The following is a 21330-nucleotide window of genomic DNA, read 5'->3' as shown; positions in this document are numbered from 1 at the left end:
TTACACTGTAGAGAAGCTGATGCCTGAATGTGATATCTTATGTAGACTGCACACTGGGTATCTGAGGCCAACACAGTCTTTGTATGAATGTAATAATAAATATCTGCTACTTATCTGTAACAGAAATATGGTCAAACACAAGGAGGGTTAGTGGTGGTGGGTTGCAGGTCCCTACATCATCTAAAATCTAAATCTCAAAAGTGGTTTCACCCGTTGCCTTTATTTAACTTACAAGCTTACAGTGGCTAACCACTGATTTAACTTGCAAAATTTCCCCACAATAAAAAGGCCACTACAACATCCCAAAATGACTATTTGCATAAATTATAAAAACAAATCACATCTGCTTATCATCAGTAAACCACTTAAATTCCTCAGAATGAAATCAGCATTTGACTTCCCGGGATCCTCATAAAAAACAGTATGCTGACCTATTCTTTACTATTGTTGACATGTCCTCTTCAGAATAACCAAATTGACCACCAGGCTATCATTTACTTTCCCAAGAAAGAACAATGTTAGGTGATTATAGCAAACACTGCGGTTTTGGAGATATAAGAGATGCAGAAGTTAGAACATACTGTTGTCCTCAAACCCCTGACTAAAAATCAGGTGAACCTCTGACAGCAAAAAAAGTATTCTCTTTCCCTACAAGCAATACATACAAAGTGATTTCTGGTTATTGTTCTGAGAAAAGTGTGCATGATCAAATAGTTTTGTTGTCATCAAATCAGACTCTCAAGCTGCGTGCCTCATAATACACGTCAGTTGGAGAGCGAGTCCACAAGGACAGTGTGTAACAAGTTGTTTTGCTTTTTGTACCAGAGCTGTTGCCAGCGATGAGGAAAATGTTTCCCGAATGCAAAACAAAACAGTGACAAGTGTGAATATTTCATGACTGAATCTTATATATATATATATATATATTACATGGACGCATCTAATATCAGATGAGCTGCACAAGTGTGAAAGAGATCAGTCAGCAAAGGGTAGTCAACACGAATTGTTACAGTAACTGTGACAAACAACACTTCAGATGCACACAGTTCTGCTGTTGTGCAAACCATTTAATGCCAATAAGTATCATTAAATAACTTAACTGCGACAGATGTCCAATGAATATTGATTTAGTGTTAATGCACTATATTTGCTTTGGATATTTTACCTCGGATGTGTTCGTTTTGCACAATAACTTTTCAATAACAATTAACCAGTTTCTACAACTTTCACTCCGGACCAAAAACATGTTACAACACGTGCCAAGTGTGCCACCTTTGACATTTAACGTACCGACTGTGCCCGAACAAGCATTATTTTGCTGAGTAAGCAGGTTGTCTATTTTGATTATCCCTGGGAAACAGTATAACTGCATTTTTACCAAGCAGCACAGAGCAATTCAGCTCATCACAGTGTGCTTTATGACAATTAACCCTGATCTGGCTTGGATTTCCACCACTGGGTGTGTAGGTCAGATGATGAGAGGTAAAAAAAAAAAGAGCACCATCATTGCAATAACTTCAAGTATTCAGTGGCTACTGACTCAATAGCTTCTGGATACTCTATCCATCTACAGCAGGGGTGTCAAACTCATTTTCACTGAGGGCCACATCAGCATAATGGTTACCCTCAAAGGGCCAGATGCAACTGTCATACAGAATAAATGTAACCAAATATAATGTAAAATATAGGTAACTACTTCGTAACATATTGCTAACTAACTTTCTGTATTTATTACTTATTCAAGTTACAAATAATAGATGTAACCAGGTCTGTGATGGTGTTTCTTGACAAACTAACAGTTTTAAAAGTCTGTATCTGGTCGGGGCAGACCTGCTCAGCTTGTACTGCTTCAAAAACGCTCCCTCAGAAAAAGACGGGTGATTTCTTCGGCCACAATAAAGCTAGCTTTTATTGTCTCAATCTCGATTTCACTCGTCGCGCAATGCATATGCAATGATACACTGCGATCTAGCTGCGGGGTGCCGTCACTTTGCGGGTGACGCAATCGCCATGCATTGTGGGAAATGTAGTTTATGGTCAACGCACGCCTTAAAGAAGCATAAAGCTATTTTAACAACAATTAATCACTCGTGTGCCACATAAAATGACTTGGCGGGCCACCTCTGGCCCCCGGGCCTCGGGTTTGACACGTGATCTACAGACACACTGAACTGAACTTTAACACTCAGTGGAAATGGGGCTTATCAAACACCTTTGACACATGGGAGAACTAACTATGACTGGAGGAGCGTTATTTCCCAGGGTAATCAACATAGTAAGTAGGGGAAAACCAAAGACTCGGAGGGGGGAATGCAACACAAACTGAAACGCGATGAGTCTATCTCATAACAATGAAAAAGTCTCAAAAATAACAACCATGTGTCCCACTTTAGTCCCTATGACCTACAGATCACTCTGGTGTTGCCAACTCATGGTTAAGTCACTCTTTTACTGTGAAGTCTTAGAAAGTGCATGGCAGCCTGAGCTCGGAGAGACCAAACTCCGTCTGCAGCAGGCTCAGGGGGAAAAAACAAAGTGATTTGTAGAAATGCACCGAAGTTGAGGCCTGTACATGTTAACAGCTGACATGTTCAACGTGGAAGAGTGTATTTACAAATAGGATATAAAGTGCACTTACGTAACGTCTCAACTTTTTTTCAGGAGGAGACTTTCTCAGCCACCCCGACCACACCACGTCTCCCCCGCTCATAGCTGCTCCTTTCCTCGCTCTCTCTCTCCCTCTCTCTGGAGTTTGAGCTTCGTGTGTTTTGGGAGTGTCTTCTCGTGCCTGGAATGAAGCAATGTTACGCATATAGTGTTCAAAAATGTGAAGTTGAAACAGTTAAAAGCTGTACGAAAACGTCGTACGAGCGCCACAAATAAACGAGCACCGCTTTCGAAAGTCGACTCACCGACAGACGAGGCGGTCGTCTGAAATGCAGACCAGATTTTCCACGAGTTGTAGTCAAATAAGCGAATAAATCCCGGGCTTGGAGTGAATATAAACCTCCGCGGCGACGCCTTTTATACAAATACCGTTGAACATTTGTGTGTTTTTGCTCAAAATGAAACAAAAAAAAAAACATTGACGCCAGCACAACTAGAAAGTCGCCAAGTTTTTTGTTGTTATGTGTAACGCCTCATGTTGATTCCCGTGAAAGTGGAGCGATTCCCAGTTGGCGAGATAAGATGTAAATGTCCCACAGTGTACTGGTGCATAGTTGTCGTTTCTACGCAAATTAAATCAAGCTTCGCCGTAAACACAGTGGTTCCGCCGAGCTCCCCTACCAGTTTACTCCCATGGTTCCTTAATTGTGATTGACAGGGAGGCTCCGTCTTTCCCTGAACTCACCCTCCTCTGGAACATGGCGGCGTCAAGTTAAATGAGCAAACAACAGAGAACCCGGAAGTGAGTGTGTTTGCTTTCAAAATAAAACACCTGGCGTGCCCCCATGGGTTTTTAAAAGTTAAGCTATTTCTGTTCGTGAGTGTATTCGTTATTCTTAGTGTCTCATTACTGAATTACTAATGTGATGTTTATGCGCACGAGACATTGCGCATTAATTCACTCTTATAGTTCGCCACATTGACCTTTATTTTCCACATTCAAAGCCGGAAGTCACATTCCTTTAACTCACTGTGTTTTGAAAACCAGTTTGGAGGACGAACTGGGGAGGCGGCGGTGTTCAGGGAAAACGGTGCCGTGCTTCGACCATGGGACATGTAGTTCAAACGCGATTAAGTTCCGTCTCAGACGACAGTGGAGTAGCGGGGGGGTTGATCGACGAACCGTGACGTAATAGAGCCTGGTGGACCATAAAAAGTGGCAACGGAGTGTTGACGTAAAGACGAAGCAAAGACCCCCCCCTCGGAAGTCCCAACAAATCATTACACGTCTAAACTACACAATCCATAATGCCTGGGTTATTCCCTGTAGTAAAGTCAACCCAAATAGCATGCAGTGCTTGCATAATGTTAATGTACCCATTGACCTCTTCACATGTTGTTGTTTTTTGGTTTGTATTTGTTATGCATTATTAAATAATTATATGTATTATAATAAATAAATAATAACTCTAATAATAACCTACTCTGTGCACGCATTAAGGCAAAACAAATCGACTGCCATTTCTGGCTTAATTGTCAAACATCACACTGATTAGAATACATGCAAGTCTGATATTGATCTGATCAATTTCGTGGGCTCAATGGAACATCTATAACTCTTCTAATCCACTGGCAAAGACATGTTTCTTCTGGGCTCAGATTGGTATCCGAGGAATCTTATTGGAATGCTTTTGTAATGGTAAACACTTCCCCCAAAGGATGTTCTCCGTTGGTCTATGATTAATGACTTTTCCATTGTACAGGCACATCACTTCTTTCAACAGCCTCGTTATTGACGAAGAAAGAGGGAGCAATTAAAGGCTGCGGGACATAATACTCCATTTCCACTTAATGAATTTCCCCTCCACATTTTCAATGTCACAGTTTCAAATATGCCTACTTTTATGCTGCTATGTTATCGATGCGCTTGGTATGTTCCACGGACGCATAGATGTTTAGTTTGCATGGGCGTGACAACATACTTGTGGTCAGCTGATATTTTTAAATCTCACTTGTACCAACAATAGATGGAAACTTCACAGGAAACCGTGCTTGTGCGACGTGAAATAAAATAAATAAAAAGACATTCTCAGGAGTTAACATTTCAACAACAACAAAATAATGGTTCGGCTGATTAATAATTGAGATTCATTGATTTTTTTCTTCGCCCCCAAATGTCCCTTAAAAGCTTTGGTGCTAGAGTTGTGTCTTTTCTGTATCATTTCATTTTCATATCATATCTTGCAACAGTACAACTATCATTCGTCATATGTCGTGGGAATAGTGAGTGCGCGTGCGATTTCCCAGTTCTGCTTTTTCGTGCTTCCATTTGTGCAAAAAGAATGTTGTAATCAGACCAACAAATGGGAGGAAATTAGCTTCTTCTTTTTTTTTAAATGATGCAACCACATTATGTCTGTGTATTTTTTCAAAGAAATGACCAAGACACTTCCTTAAAAACATTGTGTGTTTTAACTGGAAACCTTGAGGTGTGCAATGTTTGTACCTGTGTGTATATATATTGCAAAAAAAAAAACATTTAGAATAATGAACAGTGGTTCTGTATCTGGTATGAGGAAATGCAGAAATATGGAAACAGAGTATTAAAAGTGCAATAATGTTTAGTGAATTTCCACAGAAAATTATTTGTTTCCAGGAACTTTCTAATCTGTTCTCAGTAATTGTTTTTACCGTTTGCCCTGTCACACATTAAACATTAACGTTTAGGCCTTAAGCATCCTTCCACCTGTTTGCCCACATTCCACTTTACCTTTAACTATCTTCCTGATTGAATGAACCAATAAAACTAATAAATTACCCTTTTATTTTTTCTTTACTAAAGGGAAATGTGAATTCAGCTTCACATGTTCCCGCTTAAAAATGTCTTTACCTTGGGAGATCTCCATTGCCTTTACTTTCCATATATTTTATTTCAGCATTCAGAAATCTTATGTAAGTTGTATGTACATTTATTGCATGGGATATGAATCCTATAAAACACCATAACACACCAACAAAGATTTACAATCAAAACTCCAACAGCTCATGAAAAAAGCTGCATGCAAATTAGAAAGAAAAAAAAAGGTTTAAGGGCTGTGTTCAAAACTGTGACCAATCAAAAATAATAATCTTACAATTGAATAGTCATCTGCACTGTGCTCTGCACATCTACATGTTTGCATGTGAGGTAAGATTATGAACACTCAAGACAAGCCAGATAGCACAAGTATGTTCCAGGCTGAATCAATTTTCCATTTTTAATCAATGTAAAAGCTTATTAGAAGACTAATGATCGGCAATCTTACTTCTCAAATATCAATTTATATGTTGCTACGTATTTCATTTAAGGGAGCGAATACACGTTTTCTACCTATTTTTTTTTTTAATTATTATTATTTGGAGGATTAATGGCAATAACAATACTGAAATCACACAAAAAAAACTAATCTCAATAAATAAAACTAATATTAAACAGCTGTGGTGCAGTGGTAAAAAAAAACCAAACAAACATTTGAGTCAACATCAAATCTCAGATCAGAGCCAGCACAGATCATCCATGTATGTGTGTGTGATTTCAGATCATTTCAGTGCTCTGTGCTCTGATGTCACGCGTACATCTATGTAACGACACATCAGACTTTTGTTTGAAATAGTCCAGAACGTCTTTCCTGTCAGTTCATATATGGTAGTCCTATAGCGTTTCTTCTCTCCTTCAGAATACCAGTCTGCTAATGGTATTGAACCCTCCTCCCCCACCTCCTCCTCCTCCACCTCCACCAGATGGGCCGCAGCTCCCTGGTGGGTTATTGTCATCTGAACCGTTGGGCCTGAATGAACAGGATGATGAAGGAGCCTGGAGAGCCTGGGTCCGAGCATTAAGCTCCTGCTCCTGTTGACATCATGAAGGAAAATATATATATAAATATATTTTTACAAAATCTGTTCACTTTGAACTGTCAAACAAGAGCAAACATGTAGGTTCCATGTAGCTTTGATGTAGTGCTATGTGACTGATCACTCAAATCACTCTGCATTGTTACAGCACCCTCTAGAGGTGATTTACCCGGGTCACTTATTTAAGTGTGGTGGAATGTCAACCAAACGCAGAACAGTTCAATGATTCGTGAAATTGCAGCTCAGATTTGGCTTAAAGTGCAGCAAAAAAAAAAAAAAAAAAGGAAAAATGATACTAAGGCTCTGCAGTCTGTTTTCCTCCTGAGAGAATTTTGCACAATCCTTGACTTGAATAATGGCCTCACACTCACTAAGTGGGTTAGTTGGCGATGATGTTATCAAATACTGAAAAATAGGTGTTCCAGCTGCAATATCTAATGAGACTTACCTGCAGATTATGAAATGATTTGGATTGACTTGATTACATTCCCCGAAAGTAGGGGGAAAGTAACAGGGCTAATCACTTTGTTTGCATTCGAGTGCTTTTATTTTCTTTAGTACTTTTGTTCTTACCTGTAAATACAGCTTATTGTCCTTGATAATAGCATCCAGCAGTTCTTTCTGCAGAGGAGGCTCAGCACTCGTTCCATTCGCCACAAGAGCCCCATTTACGTCCTGCCCTTGTAGCTCCTGTTTTCTGTACATAAGCACATAAGCTGTGTCCTTGGGGAAACGATTAGTAATGTTTTGTACCGACTGGAAGGATGTGAATGTCACTCTGCTGTCATTGAACAGCATCCAATCCCTTGCCTCTTGGACACTATTTGCCAGTGTGTCCCCTTGTTCGGGTGGAGCTGAGACAGCTGAGCAAGTGGGGAGGCTACACTCCGCTTGGCCATTTCCCAAATCCTCCTTGAGGGCAAGGTGATTGGCTGGATGCTGTGCTCCAACTGCTCCGCTGATGTCGCGACCGTAGGAGTAGTAATGGCCACTCTCGGATGACAAACCAGAATGCATCACCACCGAGGTGAGGACATAAGGAACAGACAGCACTGGCATTTCTCCTTCTCGGCTTATCTGCTCTGTTCCATCTATACTTCCCTTCTCCTCTTCCTCCTCCTCTTTTTGAGATGGTTTGAGTTTCTTGGCCAGATTCTCACTGCTTTCAGGAGAATCCACTTGCAGAGACAAAGAGGTAGGAGAGGAACACTGTACAGTCATTGAGGGGACATGCACTGGGAGGCTCATGAGTGTTGGGATGGTAACATTGTCCAGAATCTTCCTCCGGACATGGCATTTGGCATCATATGAGAATCGCAGCAGGGTCAGGATCAAGTACTCCGGTGCTGACACCAATTTCAAGGTCTTCTCTGCCCGTTGGAGAGAACTACACTTCTCACAGAAATAGGCATTGTCTTCGTCTAGGGTCTCTGGAGCCAGAAAATAGTTCACCAGGTCTGGCACAGAGAGAGGAGGCTCATTTGTAACTGGCACAAATTGGACATTGTTAGCTGGGGATTTGGCCGCACCTGATTCAGGAGTTTCACTACCACCATTGACAGATCCCTGACATAGAACCTTGGGTTCCTCAGGCTGAGGGCCATCCTGAGAGGTGGCAGGACAAAAGGCTAAAGACAGGTCTGTAAAAGGCTCCTCTTTCTCAGAGTTGCAATTGCACTGCATACAGCGAATGCCTGTGATCAGCTTCCCACCAAACATCCTTTCGATTACAGTCCTGCCATCATTTCCTGGTTTGGTTTCAACATTTACTGAAGGCAACTCTTCACCTTCCTCTGAAGAAGTCTGACCTGTTGTACCATTGCTGCTTGTGTCTACAGGTGGGTCAACCTTTGGCTTAGCTGATTCCAGGACCTGAAGTGTTCTCTCCTCTTCATGCAACCTTGAGATCAGGAGACAATGGACATATTGTTTAAATCTATGCCACTTCTGTGATAATGTACCACATCTGTTCTTTCTTAAGAAGCCACTCATTGTATAACTTGGCTCTCGAGAAAACACAATCTTGTGATACACACTTAACATTCAAAATGCAAATGCATTATGTATTTTGAGCGCTTCAGTACCTGTCTAGAAGAAACCTGAGGTACTCAGAACAGTCCTGCTGAGAGCCCGCATTGAACCAGGGAGGCCGAGATGCTTCCAAGAAGATTCTGGGAGCATATGCTGCCCTCTACAGGAGACACATGTATGCACAGACTCATTGTCATCCACTGTAAAAACCCATTAAGTCACATTATTTTGTGTAACCTGTTATACAGGGAATTACTGACCTGTGTGTGCGCAAGAATGGCAAAAAGCAACTGAAGATTTTTCATTAGTGTGTTGGATCCGTTTAGATATAATGATAAAACATGCCTCCTGAAACTGAGAAAATAGATTGTATTCAGTCCATGTGTTTCATACAAATGTAAGCATGTAAAGAGAATGTGTGTGTGTGTCTGTGACTTACTCTGTGGCCATGAACAGGGTCTGGATGATGCTGTTCATGAAACAGGTGTTCCCCAGGTTGACTAGGCCTGTCTTGCCAGTCTCAGATTTCCCCGCTTGCCTCAGAAGACCAGACACAAATGAGTTGGACTGAGATGTCCAGGCACTTTGATTCAACATCAACTTGATCTTCTCCTCTCCAGGTTTTGGGAGATCCTGACAGAACATATTCGAGTAATGAGACACAGAAGAAACACAGCACCCCTGGTTAAACGCTCTTGACAGGGTTTGTTTATTGTTGACCTGGTGTATTAAACAAATCAGTAAAAAATATATGCTCTGAGCATGAAGTGCACTGCACTCTTTTACCTTGATTGCCTCTAGTATGTGGTCATAGAGGTCAGGAAAGCCGGAGTACTGGTACATCATGCAGTGTATCAGCTCAGTGAACTGCAGCAAGAAAGCTTTGCTGGTGGGGAGACCATCGGTCCTTAAGGACTGGACTAAATGCACCACATGTGGAACAACCTGACAGTGAAAGATGAAGGGAAAAGAAAACATTAAGGACACTGTTGCTGAAAACACTGGGCAGCACTGCTAATATTAATCACTCATATCTGCAATACGGTCAGCCAGAGGGTAGTTAATGCACATATGGAAACCCACAGAAGGCTCGATCTTATTTGCTATTTGTTTGCGCGTGTCTATTCATGTTCTCAGAGGGTGACTGCTCACTGCTTGAGTGATTCATATGTTGATAGAGTGAGAGCAGTGCCAAGCCTGAGGTTCAGGGACAACTCTGAGCAGCTTTGAAGTAATTTAATCCAGAGGAAATGAAAATGAGAAAACTAATAAATTGGCCATATGAGAGGGAAATTGGCTGTGATAAGACGGGAGATCTCTTACCAAATGGAAGGCCTCAGGAGAGTGCTGGAAACTCAGCAGCATGTGTGAGAGCACAGCAAGCGCCCCCTGTCGCACTATTGGGTACCACAGACGACTAAATACCTGCAAGTTAGAAAATAACATTTACATAACCTGGAGAACTGCAACAGTCTAGCTTATTACAGAAGTACAATACTGTAAATTAAAACAAAGTTCTCACTACAAACCAATTCAATCTTGAGCAGAGTGACATCAATGAGGATTGTGAACTTCTGAACTGCAGCAAGTCCTTTCAGCAAAGCAATGACCCAGGTATCAACATGTTGGGCCAAAGGCCAAGACAGCCAGTCGATCATCCTTGACAAAGACAGAAAAATTGGATTTTGAGACAGATCTGCACATTTAACTTGGATATAAAAATGCATACTTTCTATATGTACTTTCATAGTTGCTATATCTTATGGGGGATGCATACAGATTTAGACATGTGTATCATAGTTTAACATTGAAGAATTTTAAATAAGACACTGGCACTTTTGTTTAGCACAAACGACTCATTGTGTGAGGATCAGTAACCTGCAGAGTGCTTTAGTCATGTTTGCATCTTTGACATTCTGGTCTGTGGTGAGGCTCTTGATAAGCACTGTGATCATCTGGATGGGAATATGCTGGACCAGGCAGGCAAGAGAGATGGACGGCTCGAAGGCAGGATCTGTGAGATTTCAAAAACAAATCAAGGTGGAACATAATTATGCGCCTATACCTTTTCATTTGGATCAGTGAATGACTCGGTAGAAATTTGAACAACACTATACTGATTTAAAACATTATAAGCCTCACTTAGAATGTTTTAAAAGTTTAAATGTTTTGTTTAAATGTGTACAGCTGTATTACTTAACATTTAAATGTACAAACTACACACCAATGAATTAAAGTCAGCTATTTCTGCAAACCAAAACAAGTTGTCTTGACAAGTTGTTATCTGCAAGCGATCAATCATGTGCTAACAAACCTGGTACCAACGCCATGATTTGTAATAGAGTAGTCATTAGTCATGGTCATCCATGGTGTCAAATGAATATTCAATATTGGCATATTACACATCTACAATTCATTAAAATAAAATTATATTCCACAAAACTGCAATTCCAATTTATTTTAAAATTATTTTGGAGGGAGGGGACAAAAATGCATCACCTGTGGAAGAGATGATGGCAAAGACTTCCTGCAGTGAGGGAAGCAGTGTGGTGGGTTCTGCCTTCCAGATGTTCTGCAACAGTGAGCTAACCTTAGTCACCTGACCCACATACTCTCTCAGCTCCCGCTCGTGGTTGGAAAAGCAGTGGAAGTAACTGATGGTCCTGACCAGCTGTTGGCAGAACAAGATGCCCGACTTATCCCTCGGGATGCACTGCACAAAGTCAGACAGCAAAGTGCTCAAACGGGCACAGACGGTGGGCTCAGGACGTTCACACACCATCCTTAAAACCTCCACCTGTATCACACTGAAGAGTTCCAGCACTGAGGGGCAGCTGATGAGCAGCCGCAGGCAAGAGTGAATGTAGTCTATTATGGCTGGATCTTTGTGGTTCAGCTGGCCATAGCCTTGCTGGAGAAGGCTTACGACAAAATCTTTAGTGAAGAAACGCTCAAACTCTGGGCGGTGGTAGCGTGCATAGGCTTCCAAAACCTGGAAGCCAATCTGCTTCTGGAAAGCATCTTCACCATGCAAGATGAGGCGAGTGGTCAGTGTAAACAATGCCTGACACTGCTGCTCCGTCACCTCCTTCTCTGCTGCTTCCACAACCTTCTTCACGATGGCCCTCTTTACTGTAACAGAGTGATTGGAACTCACAAGGCCCTCCAAAATCTTGTCCATGTTGAAGGTCTGTAGAGGGCAAATTGGTAAATAATTATTTGGAAATTGCTAACAGAGTGTGTCTGGTACCATGTAAAAAAGTAATATTTATACAACACATTTACAATGTCTCATATTGTCTTCATTGTTTCAATAACACTGAACACAAGATCCCATTGTTATGAAGAGCTCTATTCACCAACAAATGTCAAGAGTACATCAATTGTCTGGATTCGCTGAGTGAACACTGTCAGCATTCAAACATGTAACATGCTTACTCTGCTGAATGAGCAGCAAAGGGTAGTATAGAGTAGACTAAACCTCGGAAAGTAAGACTGGCATAGATAAGGTTTAATATGTCTGAAACGGCTGGTTAAATTTCTGTCACAATTCTGACTTCATTTTTTTTAAAGGATTTAGAGGGAAGTCAAGTACTAGTAGGGATTCTGCAGGCAGTTTTGAGTTAAAACTGTATATCACGGTATCATGAATAGAGAACAAATTCAGGGCTTTTATAATGCAATTTATGAATTGCAAAAATGTTTTCTGGGCTCTTCAAAAGGTATCTGCTGTTTATCAGTTAATCTGACCTTTAATGGTCTACGTCAGGGCTGTAAATACTGATCAACCTGATCTGTATTGACATACAACAGCATTATACACAGTCATTGGAGCTGGAAAAATTATTCCATTACTCATAATAGGTTACAAATCAATTGCTAAATTAATCAACAACCATTTTAAAAACCCATTAATCGTTTTTGTTGACATGTGTTTCAGTTTCTCATGTTTTCCCCCCCTTTTCAACAGAAAACAGAACATATGCTCGGTTTAAAGACATTTTTCTGACATTGTATAGACCTGACTGCTACATTTTGTCTGTATACTGGGTATAATTTAGTCATTCCATTCAGATAATCAAAATAGCCAAAAACAGACCAACGATGCATTATGTATATAATTTTGTCTGCACTGTAGGGCAGAACAATTAATGGATATTTATCAAAATCACAATAAGGCGTAATAAATGAGTGTCAAATTACTATTTTAGATCAAATATTGTGCTGACCTAAACACATCATATTCTACAGAGTGAAAAAACACATTTGTTTCTCACAGATCTGTACAAATATCACCCAGTAATCATTGTAAATGTGTTATTCACAGGAAAATAATAATAATTATGTAGAAATTACCATTCCGTCTCATATCACGAATCATATCGCAATCGCAACTTCAGTCAAAACAGTGCAAATGCGTTAAAGCTATTAATAGCGTGCTTGTGTGAAAACAGACGGCTAGGTTGCTAACGCTGGCTGGAACGTTATTATCTCTGTACACTTCACAGTTCGATCGTAGCTCGGACGCTTTAAACCCGGGCTATAAACCTTTGAAGTCGTCTAGGTCGTCTCCTTTGAAGAAGTTGTTATTGACATCCCATAACAGTAAAAGGAAATTCCAATCGTATCCAAACAGGCCTGACGTGAGCTGGGAAATGGTATGAGCATCTGACTTAGCACAAATAGCGCTAATTCATGTATGTACAGATATAAACGCGTAATAAGGTGTACTTACTCAAATGAAGCATGTCAACACTGTCCAACTTGAAAGTACCTAGCTGTATGTCGGTGTTACGTGCATTGTAATAGATATAACGGTGTTATTTTGGATAATTTCTTCGCTTACAATCAGCTGATCAGCTCTGTCTCCACCGGCGTCACTCCTGTGGACGGAAATGTTGATAGGACCCCCGAAATGGTCGACTTCCTGATGCCTGTTACCACAGTTGAATTTCAAATATCAGAATAGGCTGCCTACTGTTCACGACGCCACTAATATTTTTTAATTGAAATATCTGAATTATGTCAAACTGTCACTGAGATAATTATTGAGAATAATTAAGTTTGTGCACCGGACGCGTTGCGTTTACGCACTCCCCGTGCATCCGTGACGAAGAAGTCCTTTGTTTGAACCTGTACAGATCAGATGTTCTTTTGCTCTTAATTAGTTTATGGAGGGACAGACGCAGCTGAATTAACAATTTGCCTTCACCACAATTAGGAGAATGTATTATTTATATTTGCAGTCAAATAATATGAAATACTTTTCCAACTCATTTGAACAGTCATAAACAAACGTTGTCATTTTTTTATTCAAAACATACAATTGAACCAACTATTTTACAGTAAGCCGTTAAGCACGATGTGGCTAGGCTTGCAAATACTTTGAACAGGGAAAATTGCAACCTACATTCATCCGTATCAAAGGCATTAAAGCAAAATTTAAAAGAGGGGGTGCATTAAAAAACAAAGAAGACTCCTTAGGGAGGGGCCGGAGCAGCAGAATATTAAGATTTCCAATAGTTATGAAAGCAGCACCACCAAGTCTCGCGATACAGCGCACAAACCGCGTCACGTTAGCAATAGTATCAGCGCGGGTACCAGAGGAAAAAAATCTTGCTAACGCTGTGACGTACCGGCGTGTGTGTGTCTGTGTCCCCCCCAAAACAGAGGATAATTCTCATTTTCAGTGAGAAAGTCTGGAAAATCTGCTACGGCGCGTAAACGTGATCACATCAGGGACCTGACAACGGACTGGATATCGGTAACGAAGAGGAAATCCGATTGAAAATGTCTGAGATCGGGACCTGCGAGGAACAGCGGGAAGAGCAGACAGAAGTTGAAGAAGCCGGAGGAGCGGAGGTAAGATGGGTTAAACGGGGCTTCTTCTCTTCTCATGCGTGTATGTGTCGCAAATCCAACCGTAGTAGTCTATAACTTTAAGCCCCGCTCCACATTTATTCATTAAACTGTCGAATTATGCTGTGATAAACTTTCACTTTACCAACATTAATGCGGGTTGTGTGTGCTAGTTAGCCGACAGTGCTATCATTAGCACACAACAGCAGCAGCTTGGTCCGTGTCACTGTGAAGCTAACGTTTCAGCACGGTGCCGCGGCGAGGCCGGGCGGCAGAATAGGCGCTCTCCCTGCTAGCTTAGACACGCTAGCCACCCATTGATCGTCGCATTAAAACTTGTGGTGTATTGCGATGTTTTCAGTGGGATCGGTAACACTCAATGATTCGCTTGAACTGCGATCCAGCGTTTGATAAACAACGTGGATGCTAATTCAGAGCAGCAACTCGCTCAGCTGTCCAATATGCGTCTTTGTTTTCAGAGAGGACAGTTGAGCGCTGGCCGTTGTAACTGAGCAGATATGATGCTGCTATGGCGCTCGCATGGGCTACCTGTGGTTTTTGTGTTTACTATAAGTCGATTTTTCCTGGGTTTTCCATATAAAAAGTTTTTGTTTACTTTGTTCCCACACAGCCATCCCTACACTATCTCACAAGCTTAGCAATTGTTACTACTCGAGTTATGTTGCAATACATGTTTTAAAACACCATGAAAACAACGGTGAGATGAGACAGTGAGAGAACAAACGAACAATCAAATAATACAACAACATACTAAGTATGTTAAACAGTACAACAATGAAATACAAACAAGAACAAACAAAACAATAAAATACACTACATTTGGGTAGTGGGTAAAATGTTGCCTGCCAAAAAGTTTTGAAAGCATAAAATTAAGCCATAATGCTTAAGAAAAACAAGACTGACAGAAAATAGCCACTAAAGAGAATGGTTTCGTCTTGTTTCTGCTCAGGAGAAATCAGACTCTTCAGATGCTGGAAAAGAGTCCTCTTCAGATGCTGGTCCTGATGGACAAGATGCATCATCCTCCCCATCATCGTCAAAAGCTAAAGATACTGCTCCAGGTTATGAGGAGAAAGTGGTAAGGGCACTGTTGCTGATATAACCTGTCAAAACTCCCTGTTCCTGAAAAAACATGTTCTCTAACATTTTATTCCTGTGTGTCTAGCAAACGGATCGGACCAACCGATTTGAGTATCTGTTGAAGCAAACAGAGTTGTTTGCTCATTTCATCCAACCAGCTGCACAGAAGACCCCCACCTCTCCACTGAAGATGAAACCAGGACGTCCACGAATCAAGAAAGATGAAAAACAAAACCTGCTCTCTGCTGGAGAGTGAGTACATGTCCACAGTATGTACCTACTTGACTTTATCAAGTCTGTTCTTATTTTGATGGAGACATGCTGTGTCTCTCTGTGTGTTTAACAGCAACCGTCATCGTCGCACAGAGCAAGAGGAGGATGAGGAGCTTCTCAGTGAGAGCACCAAGACTACTACCGTTTGCACTCGTTTTGATGACTCTCCCTCCTGTAAGCCAAAAAACCCCTTTTATTTAAGCTTGATGCTATGTGTGCCTGTGAGATATTTATTTTCTCCTTTGCCATCTAGATGTCAAATCAGGAAAGATGAGGGACTATCAGGTCCGTGGTCTGAACTGGCTCATCTCTTTGTATGAAAATGGCATCAATGGCATCCTTGCTGATGAAATGGTAAGCTCCTTGTCACAGTCAGAACTGTTACCTCTGCATTTGGACATGTACACCAACTATTTTTTATTGTATATTTGCAATTAGGGTTTGGGAAAGACTCTCCAGACTATTTCCCTGCTGGGTTATATGAAGCACTACAGAAACATCCCTGGTCCTCACATGGTGCTTGTGCCCAAGTCCACCCTTTACAACTGGATGAATGAGTTCAAACGATGGGTACCTTCTCTTCGCGCCGTCTGCTTGATTGGAGACAGAGAACAGAGGGTAGGTTGTGTCAAGAAAGAACAAGAGTTGTATAAAGAATCAGCATTTTCAGTTTCTCAATTTTTGCTTAAAAAGCCAAACAAAAAAAAAAGTAAAATAGTGATACAACACCTGAAAACACTTAAATGAATAAACATACTTGTTTTCATTCTCAGACTGCTCTGATCAGAGATGTGCTGCTGCCGGGAGAATGGGACGTATGTGTCACCTCCTACGAAATGCTCATCATTGAAAAGGCCGTGTTCAAGAAATTCAACTGGAGATACCTTGTTATTGATGAAGCCCACAGGATAAAGAATGAAAAGTCAAAGGTAAGGCACTAAAATAGTATAAAACATTATTTTTTACATTTGTTTTTGCAAGATAGTCGAGTAAAGCTCAAGTTTCCTTGTTTTTCTACAGCTATCAGAAATTGTGCGAGAATTCAAGACCACCAATCGTTTACTGCTGACCGGAACACCTCTTCAAAACAACCTCCATGAGCTGTGGGCTCTGCTCAACTTCCTGCTGCCTGATGTCTTTAACTCAGCTGATGTGAGTAGTGATCCAAGTTTGTTATGATTAAGGAGGAATATTGCTTAAACGGCTTAGTTTCAGTCTGATATTTAGTGGAAAAGTATTTGACCCTTTTCCGTTTTACATTTATTTCTCTTTTAGGACTTTGACTCCTGGTTTGACACAAACAACTGCTTGGGGGACCAGAAATTGGTTGAACGTCTTCACACCGTATGTATTGAATTCTTTGAACTGTTCATTTTAAACTCTGTTCTTCTTTGGGCTGGAGCAATTTTCTTACTTGCCCCATTTCTTTGTGTTTAGGTTTTGCGTCCTTTTTTGCTCCGTCGTATTAAAGCGGACGTGGAGAAAACTCTGCTCCCAAAGAAAGAGATCAAAATGTACGTGGGCCTGAGCAAGATGCAGCGAGAGTGGTAAGTGCCAGTGATAAAGTGTCCGCATCCCTTCAAGTAACTTTGATACTAATTAAATAGTTGTAACCACGAGTGTGTAATAGTGACCCTGACTTGTTTTACAATCCATTAGGTACACAAAGATTCTGATGAAGGACATTGACATTCTGAACTCAGCCGGGAAGATGGACAAGATGCGTCTGTTGAATGTTCTCATGCAGCTCAGGAAATGCTGCAACCACCCGTACCTGTTTGACGGAGCTGAACCTGGTCCTCCTTACACAACTGACCTTCACCTGGCTGTGAACAGTGGCAAGATGGTGGTGCTGGAAAAGCTGCTACCCAAGATGAAGGAACAGGGTATGTAGGTCCCCACTGGGATGTTTTTGCTACATTCTTTCAGTGTTTTTTTTTTTTTTTTTTAAGTGTTAATTATTGGGATAATATACTGTTTCCACAGTTGAATCACAGGCATTAGTGTGTGATCTTTGTATCAGTGCAAAATTGACTTCATCTTCAGCTAACTAATTAAAACCTTCTGAACATTTATTGGCAACCACTAGGTTCCCGTGTGCTCATCTTCAGTCAGATGACCAGGGTGCTTGACATATTGGAAGACTACTGCATGTGGAGGAACTATGGATACTGCCGCTTGGATGGTCAGACGCCACATGAGGAGAGACAGGTGAGTTACTCGCTTATCAAATAGTTAAAATAATGTGATCTATAAGGCAGTGCCCTGTAGATGTAAATAATTTAAACAAGATAAACTTTTATCCTTATTGTGTCATCAGAATTAAAAATGAATGCTTTTTGTGTTTTCAGATCTCTATCAATGCATACAATGAGCCCAACAGCTCTAAGTTCATCTTCATGTTGAGCACCAGAGCTGGTGGTCTGGGTATCAACCTGGCTACAGCTGACGTTGTCATCCTCTACGATTCAGACTGGAACCCCCAGGTCGACCTTCAGGCCATGGTTAGTAATCTGAAACCTTCCCATTTATGTTCAGTAGGAAGTTGATGGAGACTGGAACACTGTTGGTTTTAGAGGCAGGAGACCTGACTCCTTACATGTTTTAATTTCAGGACCGAGCTCACAGGATTGGTCAGCAGAAGCAGGTGCGCGTCTTTCGTTTCATCACCGAAAACACAGTGGAGGAGAGGATTGTAGAAAGGGCCGAGATGAAACTGCGCCTTGACTCCATTGTCATCCAGCAAGGTAATTCTTAAAGTCAGTTTGTCTATGTAAGCGTGCACTGGCATCCTAGTGTGTTTTGTTGTGATGTTGGAGGGAAACCGTAAGAACCTAAGTCAAATAATGTGAAATAAAGATAATTGCAAGGTGCAAGTTATCTATTTGCTTTTGTTTAACAGGAAGACTAGTGGATCCAAGCGCAAACAAGCTGGGCAAGGATGAGATGCTGTCTATCATCCGACACGGTGCCACACACGTGTTTGCTTCCAAAGAGAGTGAGATTACAGATGATGACATCGATGCTATCCTCGAGAGGGGTGAAAGGAAGGTGAGTCTGGATGCATTCAAATATGAATAATTATGAACATTTATGAATGGTGATCCTGCAGATGAGCAGTTCTGGTTTATTGCCAATATTTTCAGCATAAAATTAACACCATTCTTGTCATATCTTAGACAAAGGAGATGAAGGAGAAGCTGTCTAACCTTGGTGAGGGCTCTCTGAGAAACTTTTCTATGGACACAGAGAACAGCAGTGTGTACACATTTGAAGGAGAGGATTACAGAGAAAAGAAGAAGGTAAAGAACCATCATCGGCGTTCTGTCTCTATTTGCCTCATTCCAAAACACATGGACCTTTTGAGGCTTTACCTTGTTCCTGTTGTCTCTACGTTCAGGTCATTAACAACTGGATTGAGCCACCGAAGAGGGAAAGGAAAGCCAATTATGCTGTGGATGCCTACTTTAGAGAAGCCCTGCGAGTCAGTGAACCAAAAGCACCCAAGGTATGGTTAGATATAGAAACACATGGAGAACGTGTATATTTTTATTATGATGGATGGCATGTTTGTAACATAGCATTTGTCTGTTTGACTCATTTTCTCAGGCTCCTCGTCCTCCAAAGCAGCCAAATGTGCAAGACTTTCAGTTCTTCCCTCCACGTCTGTTTGAGCTTCTTGAAAAAGAAATCCTCTTCTATAGAAAGACTATAGGCTACAAGGTACAACAAGGTTTTTGAGAGCAGGTTTGCTATTAATGGATCAATACATGTCTATAAGTCTGTCTGTGGCTCTGTCTTTTAGGTTCCTCGTAATCCGGAGATGCCAAACTCTGCTCAGTTGCAGAAAGAGGAGCAAGCTAAGATTGATGAGGCTCTGGCACTCACAGAGGAAGAACTGGAGGAGAAGGAGAACCTGTTACAGCAGGTATTGATTGTTATCACTCGATGTCATTAAGTAAATGATTTGCTGCAAATCTGAGCAAACCTGTATCTGGTGCGTACTTTAAAAATGTGTACTGTCATTGCAGGGATTTACAATCTGGAACAAACGGGACTTCAACCAGTTCATCAAAGCCAACGAGAAGTGGGGTAGAGATGACATTGAGAACATTGCCAGAGAAGTGGAGGGAAAAACTCCCGAAGAAGTCATGGAATATTCTGGTATTGACTCACTTTGTTGCTTGCTTGTTTGTTTGTTTTTGTTTGTTAAGAAGTCTGTTATTTAATCTTTGTGTTTGTTTCTTCAGCTGTGTTCTGGGAGCGCTGCAACGAGCTGCAGGATATTGAGAAGATCATGGCCCAGATAGAAAGAGGCGAGGCCAGGATTCAAAGAAGGATTAGCATCAAGAAGGCACTGGACTCAAAGGTAGTTGACTCTCAGTGTTCGGTTGTACATTTCTAAGTTAAACAACTTATTTTTTCTCATTAAGCACGTAAATTCTATGCTATGCTATATGTATTGCTATTAGTCACCCCATTTATGTTCCTGATTAACTCATGGTCCCTTATATGTTTCTTGTCCCCGTATTCAGATCGGTCGCTACAAGGCTCCTTTCCATCAGCTTCGTATTTCTTACGGCACCAACAAAGGCAAGAACTACACAGAGGAAGAAGACCGCTTCCTTATCTGTATGCTTCACAAGCTGGGCTTTGACAAGGAGAGCGTGTACGACGAACTGCGCCAGTGCATCCGCAACTCACCCCAGTTCCGCTTCGATTGGTTCCTTAAATCCAGGACTGCCATGGTGAGTTCAGGGATCTTTGCCCCATCTGTCCTGACGTTTGCATGTTTCACATTTGAATTGATAATTCTGATTATTTTTTGTGATTTTTTTTATAGGAGCTTCAAAGGCGATGCAACACACTGATTACGCTGATAGAGAGAGAGAACATGGAGCTGGAAGAGAGAGAGAAGGCAGAGAAAAAGAAACGAGGCCCAAAGACCAGCTCGGTAAGTTAAAAATCCAACAACAATAGTTGCGGAGCAGGGTATTGTATATAATACATGAGGATTACCAATACAAAGTCTTTTTCGTTTGATACTTTTCATTGAAGGATAATAACCATGGTCGATGTTTCACTCTTTTTGCCCTTTCCATTCCTGTGTGTAAATCTTTAATTTTTTCTTTCCCAGGTTCAGAAAAGAAAGGCAGAGGGAACCCCAGATGGCCGTGGACGCAAGAAGAAACTCAAGTTGTGAAGTTGTTTGTGACCCTAACTATAAGAATTCGGGAGCAGCAGCCAGCTCCAGTAACTCTTAGTTCTAGTGCTGTGTTTGTCTTGAAGGCCATGATAATGTACTGTGTTAAACTCCCCAGTGGACTGATCTGGTTGTATTTGGTTTTAGGAAGTGTTCCTCTACACGTCTGCCTTGTTGTCTCTGACCCAAACACTGCAGCTGTGCTGGTTTATTTTGTTTGCTAGTCCCCTTTTTTTTTACTAGTATTTCATTGAAATAAATGTATTTATGTTGGTTGTACTACATTCCATTGCTTTAAACAATATGAACCGTTTTAAAGAAAACATGTTCTGTTATCTTCCTATGTGAAGTAGAAAATGTAT

At 41.1% G+C, this 21330-nt stretch overlaps 3 protein-coding genes across 4 annotated transcripts in view; 1 reads left to right on the top strand and 2 right to left on the bottom strand.

The window, feature by feature from the left end:
• Positions 1-3281, bottom strand: part of gab1 (GRB2-associated binding protein 1) — a 42875-nt gene extending 39594 nt beyond the window's left edge. For both annotated transcript variants that reach the window (XM_083909431.1, XM_083909432.1), the window contains exons 1-2: positions 2913-3281; positions 2639-2788 (exon numbers count right to left, since the gene is read on the bottom strand). In XM_083909431.1, coding sequence (XP_083765557.1) covers positions 2639-2788; positions 2913-3086 — 324 coding nt within the window. In that variant the 5' untranslated portion in view covers positions 3087-3281. The remainder of the gene's footprint in view (positions 1-2638; positions 2789-2912) is intronic.
• Positions 3282-6319: 3038 nt separating this feature from the next.
• On the bottom strand, positions 6320-13409 carry usp38 (ubiquitin specific peptidase 38; the record flags this gene model as incomplete). The annotated part of the gene is made up of 11 exons (XM_083909123.1): positions 13268-13409; positions 11032-11722; positions 10411-10546; positions 10062-10191; positions 9856-9957; positions 9319-9477; positions 8972-9165; positions 8793-8886; positions 8586-8692; positions 7075-8401; positions 6320-6496 (listed from the first exon to the last, which is right to left on the bottom strand). The coding sequence occupies exons 2-11, from the start codon at positions 11711-11713 to the stop codon at positions 6320-6322; spliced, it is 3108 nt and encodes a 1035-aa protein (XP_083765249.1). The 5' UTR covers positions 11714-11722; positions 13268-13409.
• An 808-nt stretch (positions 13410-14217) lies between these two features.
• On the top strand, positions 14218-21267 carry smarca5 (SNF2 related chromatin remodeling ATPase 5). Its single transcript, XM_083909179.1, has 24 exons — positions 14218-14394; positions 15362-15490; positions 15578-15744; positions 15839-15939; positions 16019-16119; positions 16204-16383; positions 16539-16694; positions 16786-16917; positions 17041-17109; positions 17203-17312; positions 17425-17651; positions 17855-17976; positions 18117-18269; positions 18380-18512; positions 18668-18816; positions 18945-19067; positions 19166-19273; positions 19375-19488; positions 19571-19693; positions 19797-19929; positions 20016-20134; positions 20301-20513; positions 20609-20719; positions 20903-21267. The coding sequence occupies exons 1-24, from the start codon at positions 14323-14325 to the stop codon at positions 20966-20968; spliced, it is 3111 nt and encodes a 1036-aa protein (XP_083765305.1). The 5' UTR covers positions 14218-14322; the 3' UTR covers positions 20969-21267.
• The last annotated feature ends 63 nt before the right edge of the window (positions 21268-21330 follow it).

The sequence above is a fragment of the Microchirus variegatus genome, assembly GCF_963457635.1.
Source record: "Microchirus variegatus genome assembly, chromosome: 23".
Classification (NCBI taxonomy): domain Eukaryota; kingdom Metazoa; phylum Chordata; class Actinopteri; order Pleuronectiformes; family Soleidae; genus Microchirus; species Microchirus variegatus.
This window is presented reverse-complemented; position numbering and strand designations above follow the sequence as displayed.

Excerpts from the sequence above, each read along its gene's own strand:
- smarca5 (XM_083909179.1), top strand. The coding sequence starts at position 14,323 with ATGTCTGAGATCGGGACCTGCGAGGAACAGCGGGAAGAGCAGACAGAA. Across the intron at positions 16,695-16,785 it reads TAAAGAATGAAAAGTCAAAG|CTATCAGAAATTGTGCGAGA; the intron begins GTAAGGCACTAA and ends GTTTTTCTACAG. Across the intron at positions 19,274-19,374 it reads GTGAACCAAAAGCACCCAAG|GCTCCTCGTCCTCCAAAGCA; the intron begins GTATGGTTAGAT and ends TCATTTTCTCAG.